General features: G+C 43.3%; 1 protein-coding gene across 1 annotated transcript in view; it reads left to right on the top strand.

The window, feature by feature from the left end:
• NTSR1 (neurotensin receptor 1) overlaps nt 1–9,721 on the top strand; it is a 99,853-nt gene extending 90,132 nt beyond the window's left edge. Inside the window, exon 4 of the mRNA XM_006264813.4 lies at nt 410–9,721. Within this exon, the coding sequence (XP_006264875.3) occupies nt 410–659 (250 nt within the window). The 3' untranslated portion in view covers nt 660–9,721. The remainder of the gene's footprint in view (nt 1–409) is intronic.
• Nucleotides 9,722–15,147: the final 5,426 nt, after the last annotated feature.

Here is a 15,147-nt window from a genome sequence, read left to right as displayed (position 1 = left end):
GCAAAGCAGACCCAGCTCTGCTGGTAAAAGCGGAGGCACTATTTGCATTATAGAGGGCAACATGCTGGTGCAGGCTCTTGGATTTCCAGCAGGTCTGTTTTACAAAGCACAAAACAGATGTACAGCTTAAATATATCAAACCTCCTATTTCAGGGCTTAAATCCATTTCTGACTATTTAAGGATGAGAGTGGGAAATTTGTTGGAGGGCAAGTATCCTTCGTCTGCCTATTATATCTCTTTTTGTGTGGGAAGGAGGATGCGGCATCGTATCATAGGTCTCATGTGGCAGTTGTCCTGTTCCCAGATAGCGAGACTAACAGTTGAAACAGCTCGTGTTTTCTTCATACATCCTTTACATTTTCCCTGTGTCACTTAGATTTTCTCTCTGTCCTTGTTCTCTTCCATCAGGTTCCTTTTTAACTTCTACCACTACTTCTACATGCTAACAAATGTCCTCTTCTACGTCAGTTCTGCCATCAACCCCATCCTCTACAACTTGGTGTCAGCAAACTTCCGCCAGATCTTCATCTCCACCCTCACCTTCCTGTGCCTGCCCTGGAGAAAGAAGAAAAAGAGACCCACCTTCACCAGGAAGTCCAATAGCATCTCCAGCAACCACACGTTTTCCAGCCAAGTCACTAGGGAAACGACATATTGAGACCCAAGTGAAGCCAAAGGAAAGGAGAACGTGTTTCAAAACTTGAGAGAGACCCCTGGGACTTTAAAGCATGGTCTCCTAAACCACATAGCACGAATGTGTTTAGCCGAATAATTTTTGTTGGAACAAATAGGCTTCGCTCTGCCAGTCTCGTTGAGGTTATTTTAAAGCATCGGCCTTGGCTCTTGTGAGTAATGTCTATACATTTTGTAACTTCGGTCTGGCATAGGTTCAGATACTGTGTTATCCGGGAAGCCAAAACATGTCTTCAACCTATGAATCCTAAGCTTTGGCAGCTCGTTCTGCAGTTCACTCATTTCTCAATGCAAAGATGCCACGTTAAAGTCTAAGAGCAGGAGATCGTTTCTCTTGGTGGCACTAGGCTGAACGAGGAGACAGCAATTTTTTTATGAAACGGGATTTTTTTTGAGGGTGAGCGTACTAGTTTTATTAGGTGCTAAAAGAAAGAGGAATGGAAAACTTTGAATTCGCAGGGAATGTAGCACTCAGGGAGCCAGGCGGTTTTGTACAGAACTACTTTTGAGTTCTGGTTAATAAGACCATTCGGGAGAGACTCCTGTACAAGAATAGATAATGCCTTATGTAGATTAGGATGGGCACAGTGCTCAGGCAGGGTTATCTGGGGCTGGAAGCATCTTTTTAAATGTGTGTGTACACAGCCTAGCACAGGGGGACCACAAGCCCTGTTGGGTCCTTAAAGCACTACAGCAACACAAATCGAAAACATTGACATCAGCAAAGTCTCGAATGCCTAAACTGAGGCATACCCAAATGTTGAAACCTAATGAGGAGGTTGTCATACTTTTGCCTAATAGCCAAATCCCATTAATTGATCTATATTAAGATCTGAGCACGTTCCAGAATCAGGATGGTTGACGGCTGCTGATGGGTGAGCTTCATGAATGTCATGGCCCATTGATCTTTGAGTTATTTCTCACTCTTATTCCAGTTTTTCTTCTTCTTCAGCTCTTCAAGTAGATGGCTGATACCCCAGAGGGCAAGCTCAGTGCTTACGTAACTTGAGACCATGTAAGAGGCTCGTGCGTTTTCCTACGTTGGTGCCCTAATATACTGTTTTTCTTTTTCTTTAAAGAAAAAGAAGAAATTGCTTGTATTTCCTCTTTGATCTGTTGGCCATCCAGGCTGTAGCCATAAAAGCACAGATCACACAACTGAGCAATTAAAAGAAGCAAGACAAATTAATTTCCGGCTCCAAAAACAGGCTACAAAAACAATGGGCAGAATTGTAGGGTGCGAAAGAATCATTCCCGTTCCAGGGGAGGAGGCAGCACACGTACAAACCGCCCCATGTAATAAAGCCTCCGGTTGAAATAAGAGAGCTTACCACAAAAGTTCATTCCAGAAGCAAGGAGTAAATGTGTATTGACCCCTGGCTTCATGCACAAAAGAAGCAGAAATCATAGGCTGATACATAACGGGGCCCGGATCTGACCCTGTCTGATAGCTTGGGATTTGCAAATCCAAAAGGACTAGGCAGGCTGAGGTTGTTGAGTAAACACCATCTCTACCAGGCAACCCTAACATGCAACAAAAGACTCCAGAAAGCTTTAGTTTCAAAACGGAGGCCCCAGGTGATTAGCTGAAGAAATGTCTCTACCATCAATGATCTTCTATTCCGGTGACCTATATGCACATGGGCTTGGGCAATTTATGTTGTGGCCCCATACACAGATATATACGGTACAGCCCAGGCCACTTGGTCATTCTCACCATTGCTTCCCTTGCCCTGGACCCAAGTTCATAAAAATCCCACCCAAGAAACCATGTGTCAGGTATCCAGGGTGTAGCCATATTGATCTAGAGGAAAAAGCAATTAAAGAATTTTATTTTTATTTTTTTTTGCAAAAATCTAGTTGGTCTAATAAAAGATATCACTGCTACTGCAAATCCAAGAAACCGGTCATTCTAGTCAACTGAAAATAAGCCTAAGAAATCAATTTTTCTCCAGGTTCACTCTTTAGCGAGTGATGCTCTCTCACGCTAACGATGGTGATTTGAATGGGCTGTAATAATAAGGCCACAAATTGCCATGTCCTGCTGAAAAAAATGATTGAATCTCATCATAGCAGAGGGCAGACTGACTGGTATTCTAAGTGAAATTATTTCTTAAATTAGTCCACAGTCATCCTGGAACAGTTACGTTAGTGGTGAGGACAGAAATCAGGTCTTTTTGTTTCGAAAGCACAGGACCCGCTCCCTGAAAAGAAGGGGATCTCTTTTGGGGTAGCAGTACAGAGCCGACGGCTTAGGGAGGAGCAGTTCTGCTCACCTGAGTAAGCATCGCTGGTGTATACCTGCACACATGCGTTGTTAAACAAGCCCATGAAAACAAACAGCCCAAATGACTGTACACGGGATGCAGCTTTTTCTGCCAGTTGTTTTGCTCTGTGCCGAGCTGACCGGTAGGAAGCGTACTAGAAAGCACTGGTCACTTCTATGTTCGGTGACATTGCAGTCCCTTCCAGCTTTACTTCTCTATGAAATGTTTCTCTGAGATACTTTTGCCCGGTGACCGACTGCACAGAGCCAAAAAGTCTCTTTCCAGGTTTTCAACCTTTTTTCATTTGTGGACCCCTAAAAAATTTTGAATGGAGGTGTGGACCCCTTTGAATTGTAAGTGTGGGTGTTTGCATACTTTTGATCGATCATCATCATCATCATCTTTCACAGACCCTGTAGACATAGTTTGTGGACTCCCATAGGATCCGCAGACTACTGGGTGAAAACCACAGATCTAATAGATTAAGTCCTAGAGAGAGAGAGCTACACGTGAGAGCTAGGTCGTGTAAGGCATTTGTGGCACGCCCACCACGACAGTGTCAGGTATTGAAGAGGCCCAGCCATAACATCCAACAACACGTAACAGGGTTGGGAGATTTTATACCTAATACAGACCGTCTAGGCAATAAAGGGCTCTAACCTGAGAGTAGAAATGGTTGTGCACTTATTTTCATTTGGACGCTACCAGGATTGCAGGCTCTGGTCTGTTGTGCTTTCTCTTATTTATTTCTCAGGTGGTCCCTAAAGCAAGACAAAAATTACTTCTGAACCAGCGCCTTTATATTTTATGTACGGCTGGCTCCTGGTTAAGTAGAAAAACAAGCTTTTAAATTTCCCTAGAAAAACAACCCAAATGTTAGAGGGGCCTCACTTTATATGAAAGTTTCTTTTGTGAATGGTTTATACATAATGAATAGATGTTGTGAGCATGCTTTCACACCTCACTAGCATGCATTAGAAATGGTAATAAGCACAGCAGCAGGAGTTATCGATGGTTATAAGGGAACATAGCAAACCACCTATTGCCTTTGTTGGACTCTTAATAATATTTGATAATTGGCTGACCATTTATTAATACATAATTGACTGTGTCTTTCTCTTTTATTAACTGCTTAAACCTTCACGTAAAGGTAAGAGGACTGTTTGTGAAAGCTATGCAAATAAAGAGGCCACCTAAAATTTAAAGTAACAAATGGAGACAGGGTCAGTTCATGTGTGTGTGTGTGTATTTGTGTGTGTGTATATATACATACACACACACTTCTATCTATCCATCTATACACACACATACACACACACACACACACACACACACACACACCTATTTATCTATCTATCTGGATAAATAGATATGTCCTGTGGGCTACTCAGGCAATATTATTCCTGTTCCATCTGTCCCCAGATGATGAATCTGCTACATTTACTTCTATGGTACTATTTGAGGCTGAATATCCCTGTTAGCTAAAATACTTGTCCAATTCAGGGCAAACACAGCTTTTCCTTGAGCAGAATCTGGATGGATAGATAGATAGATAGATAGATAGATAGATAGATAGATAGATAGATAGATAGATAGAGTGGATCCTATTTGAAAGGAATGCAGGAATTTTCATTGGACAGTTACTGCTCAGTTTGCTTGGCAATGTTGAATATCTTCCCTTAATCCATTGGAGTTCATAGGGTCTCTATAATCTGCTCTATAAGTTTGTACCTTAAAACTGCCTATCCCATTTTTGCAAGAGATGCAGTAAAAGATACTTATCCAGATGTTTACCCAGAAATGAACCTAACAAGCAACATTTTCAGCCTAACTGAGCCTATGACATTTTTCCAGTTGTAAATAATTCTCTGACTGCATGAATAATTTCCATCATTCATGCCTGCAAGGCAGGGAGCTCAATCTCTGAAGGGCCCAACTCTCACCTGGAAATCACTGTTGATAAAATATTATTTGCTCCCACAAAACAGAAGCTGACTGTCCCGGGCTAGGATGATAACCTTGCTCTCACTTAGTTTTATCGTGTGCCGGTAGGTTCCTTAAAAGAAAATTAACGTGTGCAAAAATAATCCAGAAAGTTCAGGAATCGGCACAGAGCATGCAACTTCCAGTGATGTTAACAGGCAAAAAAGGCACAGAGAATATCATCAGACATGTAGCTCGGCCTGAACCCCAAGGATAGGTAGAAAGGATGCAGTAGCCAGATATATATATATATATATACATATATATATATATATATATATATATATAAAATCTACTACTTTTATGGGTTGGGAGTAGTTTCCCACTGACTCAGAGCTCAGCGGAGACAACTTAAACTGATCCAGTTCAGACAGATCCCTGTGCAATCTCATTAAGATGCACTCTCCCCGCCAGTCCAAAGCTTGCCGTCTTGCGTGGCAGTGTTAGTGTTAGAACAGGGGAAGAAAGATCATACACAGAGCTTTGAGCTTTGCAAAAAGGAAACCCCAAAGCCCCACACTTCCTTTTAACCATGTCCCTAAAGGAAGCTGACAACTCAAGGATGGGATTTCAAAAGCACCTAAGGAAGTCAGAGTTGCCAGGATCATTGCCTTTCAGCAGGACTTCTAACTCCCTTAAGTGCATTTAAATTTCCCATCCTGCATTAAATCATGATGCAGGTGTGCAACTTCTTGAATATTCCTGGTAAATATTAATCTGGTGAAATGAGTTTGATTACCCACTATTCAAGCTGCTGGGGAAATAAAAGCACTGGGTAAGAATCATTGTCCCACTTGATGCTTGTCCTTGTTTTTCCCTCGTGAGATACAGCGGTAGCACTCACAATAGTTGGCTCTGTTCCCGACAGGTTGATGGGTTCCTTTTGGATCCTGCTCTAAAATAGGGGAAAAGCTAAACTGAAAATGAAACTCTTATGCTCAAGCTTTTGTGGCGCATTGAGAGCACCAGGACCATCTGGAAGAGTTCAAGGTTTTGTGAACTCCTCCAAGAATTTTCTGGTTCCCAAACCTTCATTTCTGGATTTGAAAACAAAGAAAGGCCCGCGCCTGGTTCGATATTGCAGCCCGACACCTGAATAGTTGGGATTTAGACTTGATTTCAGCCACCAGACTTCTGATGTGTTCGGATCCAGGGTTTTGGCTCTGTTGAAAACTCATGGGAGTGAGGAGATGACTTCAAAAATACCATAACTTGAAACAAGTGCATGTGATTTTTTAGCTAAAAGAAGCCTGTGCTGTATTGCAGAGAGGACTCCAACGGGTGCAAGGAGAAGGTATGGTTTGCATGGTACACACACCAGTTTGCTGTTTTATGCAGCTCCCTTTCTGCCCCTTTTTAATGCAACAAGGGCTGGGTTTGAACCAGACTTTTAAACTGATAGTGTTGAAGCCGGTTTGACTTTAGGCAAAAAGAATTCACTTGCCCTTAATGTTTGTGTTTCCTCTAGTGGTTGTGACTTGATTGCTTCTAAATTGCATGTAAGGACAGAGATGGGCGAGCATCTGTGAGCAGCAGACCTAATCTCTGTGACTTTCCTAGGAGCGTTCTGCAATGTTCACGTCCACTAGGAGAGTCCCGAGACCCCGCAGATGCAAAATGCTAGCAGGTGGACCCGAGAGGCGCAGTCTAATGAGACTTGGCCAGGCGACCTCTTGAAATAGAGTTTGAAGGTTTCATTTATCTTCCCGGTGCTCCTGTTTGTGCCCGCGTGTCACCATTTGCCAGCACGCAGAATCAAGTTTCCAAAGTCATTCTGTTATTTAGAAATGTCTCCCCGACAGGACTTTGCTCACCCAAGGTCCAGTCCACATCAGTGTTTGAATGCTCCGCTGACTTTGGCTTTTTGTGACGTGCATGAGATTTTGCTTCAGTGACTTTGCCCTTAAAGACCAGAATGAAAAGGGAGGGACGTCCAAGAAGGGTTTCAAGACACGTGTTATAATAACAAGTGCTGATTAATCTCAAAGATTTCTCACAAACCAAAAAAAAGATGGGTTTTTCTGATGGGCAACTTGTGGTGCGGGTTGAAAGTGAATGTCCTTTAGCCCATGTGTTACCAGGGTGTGCGCCCTTTGTGTAGGGAACACTCATTCACAGATGTTTTGTGCGCGTGACATAATTTCTTCTGCTACTTTGCTGATTAAAATGCATTGTATGGTAATTCTGTAAAAAAAAAGAATTAAAGTCTGTATCTCTTAGACTTGTTTCCAGCGTGGAAAGTACAGCTGAACAAAAACTTCTGTTTTAGTTTGGATGGTTTTAGCAGTCAAATAGCAAATCCAGTTTCATGACAATGTCCCAGCTTTGTGCTTCTTCAAGTCAACAGCCTTGCACATGTTGTACCTGTGGTGAAAATAAGAAAAGTGCACATTTCTTTTCTATTTAAATACAAAATATTATGTGCTTTATTTCACGTGGCCTGTCATGTGTCAGGAATAATGAACATCCTGAGTGTGTCAGAGTTGAACTTGTAATAGTTGCTTTGGCAAAAGAAAGGGCGAGGGGTAAGAAATCCCTCTACGTAGCCGGCTAACAAGCTCTTTAAATGTAACATGCCATTATTTATAGTGTAATTTATGACCAAACTGTAATGGAAAGGTTACTTCCTGATATTAACCTTTGTACTATATGGTATCTTATTTGATTTTTTTTTTAATTATTATTATTATTTGGTCATTTGTTGATCTTAAGAAATAAACAGCCACATGTAAAGTTGGGTTGATTGTGATTAAGTGGCAGATGCATCTTAATGACACAGCCTATTTGCTAGTGTTAATAGGTCGTTCCACTCATGAAACTCTATTGCCTTGAAATCCAGTGTTGCTAATCCATTGCAGAAGGAGCCATGGCATGTGCGGGGAGCAAGAGGCTGAGCTCTCCGTCCCCCCGGGTGCTGGTGCAGTGTGTTCAACAGTCAGACCAAAACTGCAAGCCAGGTGACATCCATATCACAAACCAGGAAAGTAGTCTTAAAGCAGTAGGAAATACCAGGCTGAGTCTGATTCAGGGCAAGGTCAGCCATGACTAACCTGAGAAGATGCCAACAGAGACAGAGGAGAGCAACGAAGTGCCTCGTCTTGCTCTTCATCACCATCATTTGCAGAAATGGCACCGAGCATCCCGAGCCAGCGCTCTCCATTGGTGAAAGGCAAGATCTTTGAATGGGTGGCATACAAGAACAGCAGTGGCAGGGGGAGGCTTTTTTTTTTAATTAAAGGAAGAGTTTCTGCAAACCTCACATGCAAAAGCACCCTTTTCTTGTGTGTGTTGTGCAGCTATCATTAAAAAAAAGGTCCCATGAATGCAACTCGGTGGTATCCTGCAACCAGAGCATGCCTTTCTGATTCCACCCACATAGTTTTATCCCTCAAAATGTGTTTTTTTTTTTAAATATTACATTATTGTCATTCTTCATATTACAGCACAACCCCAGCTGACATTGGAGCCCTGTGGTGCTAGGTGCTGTACACACCCAGGGGAAGAAACCCAAGGACCTTAATGCTAACCAGACAGGAAAAAGGAGGCAGGGAAGGAAGGATTAAGGGTTATTATCCCCGCTTTGCAAAAGGGGAGCAGAGCCAGTGAGCAATCTCTCTAGTCACACAGGCATTTCATGGGAGAGCCGGGGATTGAGCCCAGATCCGCTTTGTCTAGAGCTTTGGGACGCATGATACACCTTCACCTTGGCCTGCTTTTTTATGTGAACAGTATGCTTCCCCTCCACACAATCTCATTGATTATTTTCACTGGTTTTACCATGTTTTTCTAACACATGCCTATTCAGAGGGGGACTTGTGCCTCTTCTTGTCTGCTCAACAATGCTCTGAAACCTAATGCTGAGTGTGCACCTTCCCTCCTCCAGACCCCAGCTCCTCCTTGCTCAAGACGTGATGTTGAGAGCTCAGCTACTTGTGAGACAAATCTGCAAAAGCTTCATTTCTCAGCCAGTCGCCTCTGATGATTGCCTGTCTGCAAAAAAACCCAGTGCTTGGAAGAAGCTAGAAAAATCCTTTAGCATTTGGAATCACTCAAAGTTGGAAAGTCAGCTTTTAAATCAGGGTTAAAATTTACAGCTGCTCAAAACCAGGAGCAGGCATTTCACAGCTGTTCTGTGATTAGGATAGCAAAAAAGCAACTGTTGCCGTCACAGCGGGAATGAGTAAAGAATGAAAGAAATGATTAGCCAAATCCCTGGCACTCAAGCTGCTCTGATAAAAAGTTAATTTTTTCTGTGCACTGCCCCCAAAAATGGACTCCAACATCTTTCAATCATGGAAATCCCACAGCACTGAGTAAAGTTCATCTCTGCCCCACATTGCACCCCACATCTTATTCATGTTTGTGCATACGCATGTACAGCCCTTGAAAATGATGCCTTTGTTAGCTGCACTGATGCTATAAATGCACTCGATACTATGGAAAGCTAAAATTGCAAGGGTTGAAAAATCACGTTTCTGATGTGCAACCCCCCACCCTCCCAGCAATGCTCTGTAAAAACCACCCAAACAGTATCCCACCTAATCAATGGAAAGAAAATTGGAAGTAAAAGTCACAGCGCTTTTTCTTTTTTATAGATGGAAGATCAGTACTTCTGTATTAAGCAGTAGTCATAGCTTATTTATAACGTTCACTAAAATGATAGTGTAGAATTAACAATAAAATTATGTAATGAGAAAATGGCGCGATTTGTGGATATTGGTAAAAGCGTACAATAAAATGACACAGTCTATGGATTTAAACAAAGTAAAAGCGAACACGATGTACGATAATACATACAAATAAATGAAGCAATATGAACTACCTGAATAAAAAATATAAATAGAGCACGTATTTGATTTTGGCACTATTCATTGCACAAATGGTTCAAATACACCTCTGGACTATAGGACAGGTGTCAAGTGTTAGAGAAGAATCAGATTGTTTCTTCTTCGTTAGCTCAATACTTACAATTTTCCACTAATGGAGAAATCCATTTCCCTCTTGTTTCTTCAAAGAATGAACAAAATATCACCACAAATAGTGATTGACGCTATCTATCTCATTCTTCCTGCACGAGCATATCCTGTCCAACGGAGGGTCTGACCCCCTCTCCCCGTGGCAAGTGCAGATCTCATTAGAGTGAATCACGGTCTCATAATGGCCTCTTATTGTTCGTGGTTATGCACTTCAGACAGATATGCCAAAAGACTGCTTTATTAATTTCATAAAAAGGGAAAATTTGAGGAAATCTCACTGCTTGCAAAACCGACCACATGCTGGTATCTTTAATTCTTAAATTGGTATCTTGTTTTACAGCTGGGGGAAATATTGGATCAGTAGCTGTCAGCACATTTCCCAGGCCACTTGTCTGGAGGAAGAAAGTATAAACGTTATTTAACTATTCAAATAGGGGTATTTTTGAAAACAAAGAAGCTTTTTAAAATGCACTTAGGGTATCAGATGGGGGTACCAAATACCCCTCTAATTTTAACCGGTAATTTCAGGTTCTCAGTTGGGCTAAAATGTTCACATTAAGCAGACTGATTTCAGATCACACAAGTCTCGTCCCCATCTCTGTATCAAACCAGGAGGAACAGTGTCAAGCGGGCCATATTTCTCATTTCAATTGCAAAAGTAATTTTCATCATTCACAAGAAAGGACTTTCATCATCTTCTCAAAACAAATGCTGTACTCAAGTATATGGCTCCATAAAACTTGCTAAACAGCAGTCTGAAATTTAATTTATTTGCACTGCTTTTAAATCCTCCTCAACCTTATTGAATTTGTTTGAACTGTCAAGCGGGTTGGAATAAGTTTATGAGAGTATTTAAACAATAAGGCCATGACAGGCAGTGTATCTTTGTTGTTATTGCAAGCCTCGGCTGGGCTGCAAAGCGTGAAGTGGAGCATGAAGTGACTTTGGGCACTCAAATGCAAAACCCCTCTAGAAATGTACTGCCCAGAGCGCAGCTATTCAACTGAATTATACAACATCTTCCTTTTGTGCTTGCTCATTTTGCACCAATCTGCAGGAACTTCATACCAGCCTGTGCCCAGTTGCAAGCAGGAGGTGTGACGGTGTGGGGGTAACATACTCATGCTAGCTTTCATCTGGCAAGGAGACCCTCTGCCCCTGTAGCTGTCTGGGCAGACCCCACGAGTGCCTACTGATCGAAGGATTTCTTTCTGTCAGCAGAATAACACTACCTCCCCATGCAAAACAAGGTGAGCTGACAGTAGCCCTCTTCTGTCTGCACACCTGCATTCACACCAGAGGTTTTGCTGGCCTTGCTATGTCAGATCAACTCCACAGTCATAAACTCCTAGAAGAAGGTTTCAGATTGGATATCAGGAAAAAATCTTCCCAGTTTGCTTGACCAGACTGTGGAATAGACTCCCAGCGGGGTGGTGCAGGCACCTGCCCTGGAGATCTTCCAAAGGAGACTGGATGCACACCTTGCTGGGGTTATTTGACCCCCGTCGTCATTCCTGCCTAGAGCAAGGGGGCTGGACCCCAGGATCTCACAAAGTCCCAGCCCTAAGTTTCTGTGAATCTGAGATGGGGTGTGCCACCTTGTCACACCCCTAGTCACTATGACTGTGTTGGAAGCTGTGTAACTCAAGAAACAACTTCAATAAAGATGCACTGGCAAGCTTCAGCACCAGCTATGTACCCCCCGCAGGCACCCTGGGGTGGCCGAGCTCCATACCGTTGCTTTTATCACCACAGCTAACTAGATTTTACCTTGTTAAGTCCCTACAAACTTTGGGCCCATTGCTGCTCCACTAGTAAGCAATGGATGCATGTTCTCTCATGCACTCTTTCCATCTCTGGTCTTTGAAGGGGAGACTGATGAGCCAAGCAGCAGACCAAACTCATTAAATGCTGGACTTATGTGCATTCACAAGAAGGGGAGAGAGAGAAAGGGAGGTCATCTTCCCATAATACTTTGAAGTTGGGTTTTTTCATTAGGCACCCAACTCTCACTCCAAGTCAGCTAGGGATAGCGGTTGATATGAAGCACAGAAAGTCAATGAGCTCTGAGTCCCTTTGGTGCATGCCTGCCAATGAGCTCTGCGTCCCTTTGGTGCACGCAAACCAATGAGCTCTGCATGCCTGTCTCCCTTTGGTGCCTTGAGAAAATCCCAGCTTGAGTGTGTGCATATCATCAGCTGGATACTCCTGGATATCAAAATAGCCCAAACACTTCTACCTACTGAGACACTCACTAAGACATTTCCGTCCCTCCAATGGGTTTGCCTTTTACTTGAAAGTACAGGCTGCCCCGGCTGTTTTATATTTGCAATTACATCCGGCTTAATTACACTTGACTGCTTTTCTATGAAATCTTTGAAGTTGGAAGAAATGGAAAGCAGTGTCCCCCATTTAACCACAAAAACGCAGGATCGTGTTGCAAAGCACAAGCAACTCACTTTGCTTTCGTGCCACAGCTCCGTGCGACAGACCGCTCATTGCGCTCGCTGAGCTCGACTAGGCTGGTTGTCAACAGAATCTGAGAACAACCCGAGGCAGCGATGGATGCGTTGCCTTGAAGAGATGCTTCAAATTGTTCAACGAGCTAAAAATGCTTCCCTGAAAAGAATGGGAAGTGCTGGTTAGACCCCCCCCCCCCCTCCCCTTTTCATGCCAGCATGAAAATACCTTTTTCTTTTGGGACACAAGGAAAATCTCCATCCTCCTTCATCCCACTGCTGTTGATTAAAATACACTGTGTGGAGGGGCAACTATTTTATTTTACCTTACCATGAAATTCTCTGGAGGCACAACAAAAGCTGGACCAAAGAGCTTTTATTGAGTGTCCCTCTCCCCTCCCCTTCCTTTGCCCTGTTTGTTTAAATCTCAGGTGCTTTAGAAGCGGTCTGCTCTCCCGTGTATGTGCAATCCCCAACGCAACGAGGCTTTTAGTACCTATGCGCTACCTGAATTAATCATCATTAAAAATGAAGGGTCAGCAGTTCTATATCCCAATACTAATTTTCTGTACTATCTAAACTCCCTGTGAAAAGCTCCGCCATCAAATACGCCAAGTGTGAAGAGGTCCTTTAGGCTAGGCAATGTATTGCCAGCTGTTTCATGTGCTGAGCATTGAAAGGACCTGCCTCAGCTCCCTGTCCTAAGGGGCTTGTTCAAAGGAAGAGTCCAAAAGTCACACCAGAGATGTGTAAAAGTGACGTGGGGGAAATCCAGCGTGAGCAGGGCTGGTGTTGCCCTGTAGCCACAGCAAGGGGTTGTACCGGGTTCCTGAATGTGACAGGTGGAAAAGCATCCACTAGCTCCTCTGATGTCTGCGTAGGCCCCAAGGACATCCTTGTGCCAGTCCCATATGGAGCTATGCCTAGAGAAGGGAAATGAGTATGTCTGCTTCTACTGTCACATGTAGTTAGTCCCTTGGGCAGCTCTCTGTCTGGCCCTTCACTGCAATAATATAATTAAGTCCTGATCAAGCTCTGTTTGAGGGGGATTGAATGATTCCTACAATCTTTAAGGTATTCCTTATGACACTGTGCTAGTGAGGCAGGAACATACTGTTACTTCTCTTGTACAGACGGGGAACCGAGGCACAGGTGGTCTAAGTCATTTGTTTTACAATCCCCTGTGGAAGAGCAAAGACACGAACCTGGGTGTCTGTAGCCCCCTAGCTTGTAGGCACCCCTCTTTTCCTGTTCATTCCCTTCCTTGTCAGTGCCTAGTCAATCATCCCATGAACCACCCAAAGATCCCACTGGAAAGTCACATTGCCAAAATCCACCCGGCATTAACAACTCTAAATCAGCGGTCTGGTTGCTACCCAGCAACACCGACGGCCTCGGCCTTCCCAGGTCCTTGTTGATGAGTGTCCATGTCCTGGGCACACGCTTCCCTCGCATGGGCTGTAAAGATTGCAGGAAAGGGCTTGACATTGTTATGAGCAGGCTGTGCAGGAAGTGGGAGCAGAGACAAAAGCTGTTAAGTAGCAGTGACCCCGAGCAACGTCTAGAATCACTGTACCGTATCCGCGACACTTGGTTTTCAGCGGTCTGCTCTTTCGTCCCTATGATTGGAAGGCACCGCCACTGCCGCTGGTATTTTTACTGCCCCTTCTGCTACACCGTCCTCCTTGCACAGGTCCCTAGGGTAGCAAGAGGTGGTTGCTTTTTTCTAATGGGACATTCATATGAGTCATTTTGCTTTAGCACCGTTGTGAGAGAGTCTGCAAGCAGATTGCTTGCCTGGGGAGATCCTTTTCTGTGAGCATTGTGGAAGGAAAGAGTCAAATCTCTTCCAGACCCGAAACCACCATCAGTTGGGCTCACCCAATTGGGGCTTCATCTGAGACTGCCTGTGAGAAGTGAAAGATGCAGGGTAATAAACCTTTCCATAGCATCTCGGTGATTTATTCTCTGGGGTAATGAAGGAGCATCCTGTCTGAGTTCCTGATTCAGCCAAGCCCCTCGGACGCATGCTTGCTTTCCTGCCCACGCTGAAGTGCTTTGTTTGAATCCAGGATCCAAGCGGTGCCCTTTCCTGAAAGGGACTCTCCATATTAATTAATGTAATTACCACTTTCTTGAGCACGTATAGATTAACTACAGACCCAGATGCCTGGCTGATATGGAGCACTGTGCGTCAGCTGCAAGATCTAATCCACCTTTCTTTAAGGAACTCAGTCTGTTTCTATTTGTTTCTCTTTCAAAGGACTTTTATTTTTTTTTAATACCATTTTGAAAAAAAAAAGACTGGAAGCAGTTCATTATGTTAGCAGCTCCACAGCCACTCTGAAACACCAGAGGCTCTCATCAGATTAAAACAGAAATCACATTTCATAGCTCGTGCCTGGAAGCGACAAAGGCTCCAGTGCTGAATTTGATTGAATACAGGGCAGTATCTCTTGCTTATTGTATACATTGCAATGTAAAAGAGGAAGATAGTTTATCAAGGCATGCTTCAGTGCTTTTTGATGGCATGTATAGAATACAAGGCTCATTGCCATCCCTGAATACACTCGTAATTTTTACTTTGTATCTTAATAAGATTACATGAACTTTAGGGAAAAAAAATATTTTTTATATATTCCTTTATATTCCCATAGGAATATGCACAATATGTTCCTATACTGGGGATGTTACTTAATCTGAGCTGTGTAAGGACCAATGTCCCACTGAGGGGCAAGGATAAAATATGCCCAGAATTAGCGTGCTCC

This window comes from Alligator mississippiensis, chromosome 9, assembly GCF_030867095.1.
Source record: "Alligator mississippiensis isolate rAllMis1 chromosome 9, rAllMis1, whole genome shotgun sequence".
Lineage (NCBI taxonomy): Eukaryota > Metazoa > Chordata > Crocodylia > Alligatoridae > Alligator > Alligator mississippiensis.
This window is presented reverse-complemented; position numbering and strand designations above follow the sequence as displayed.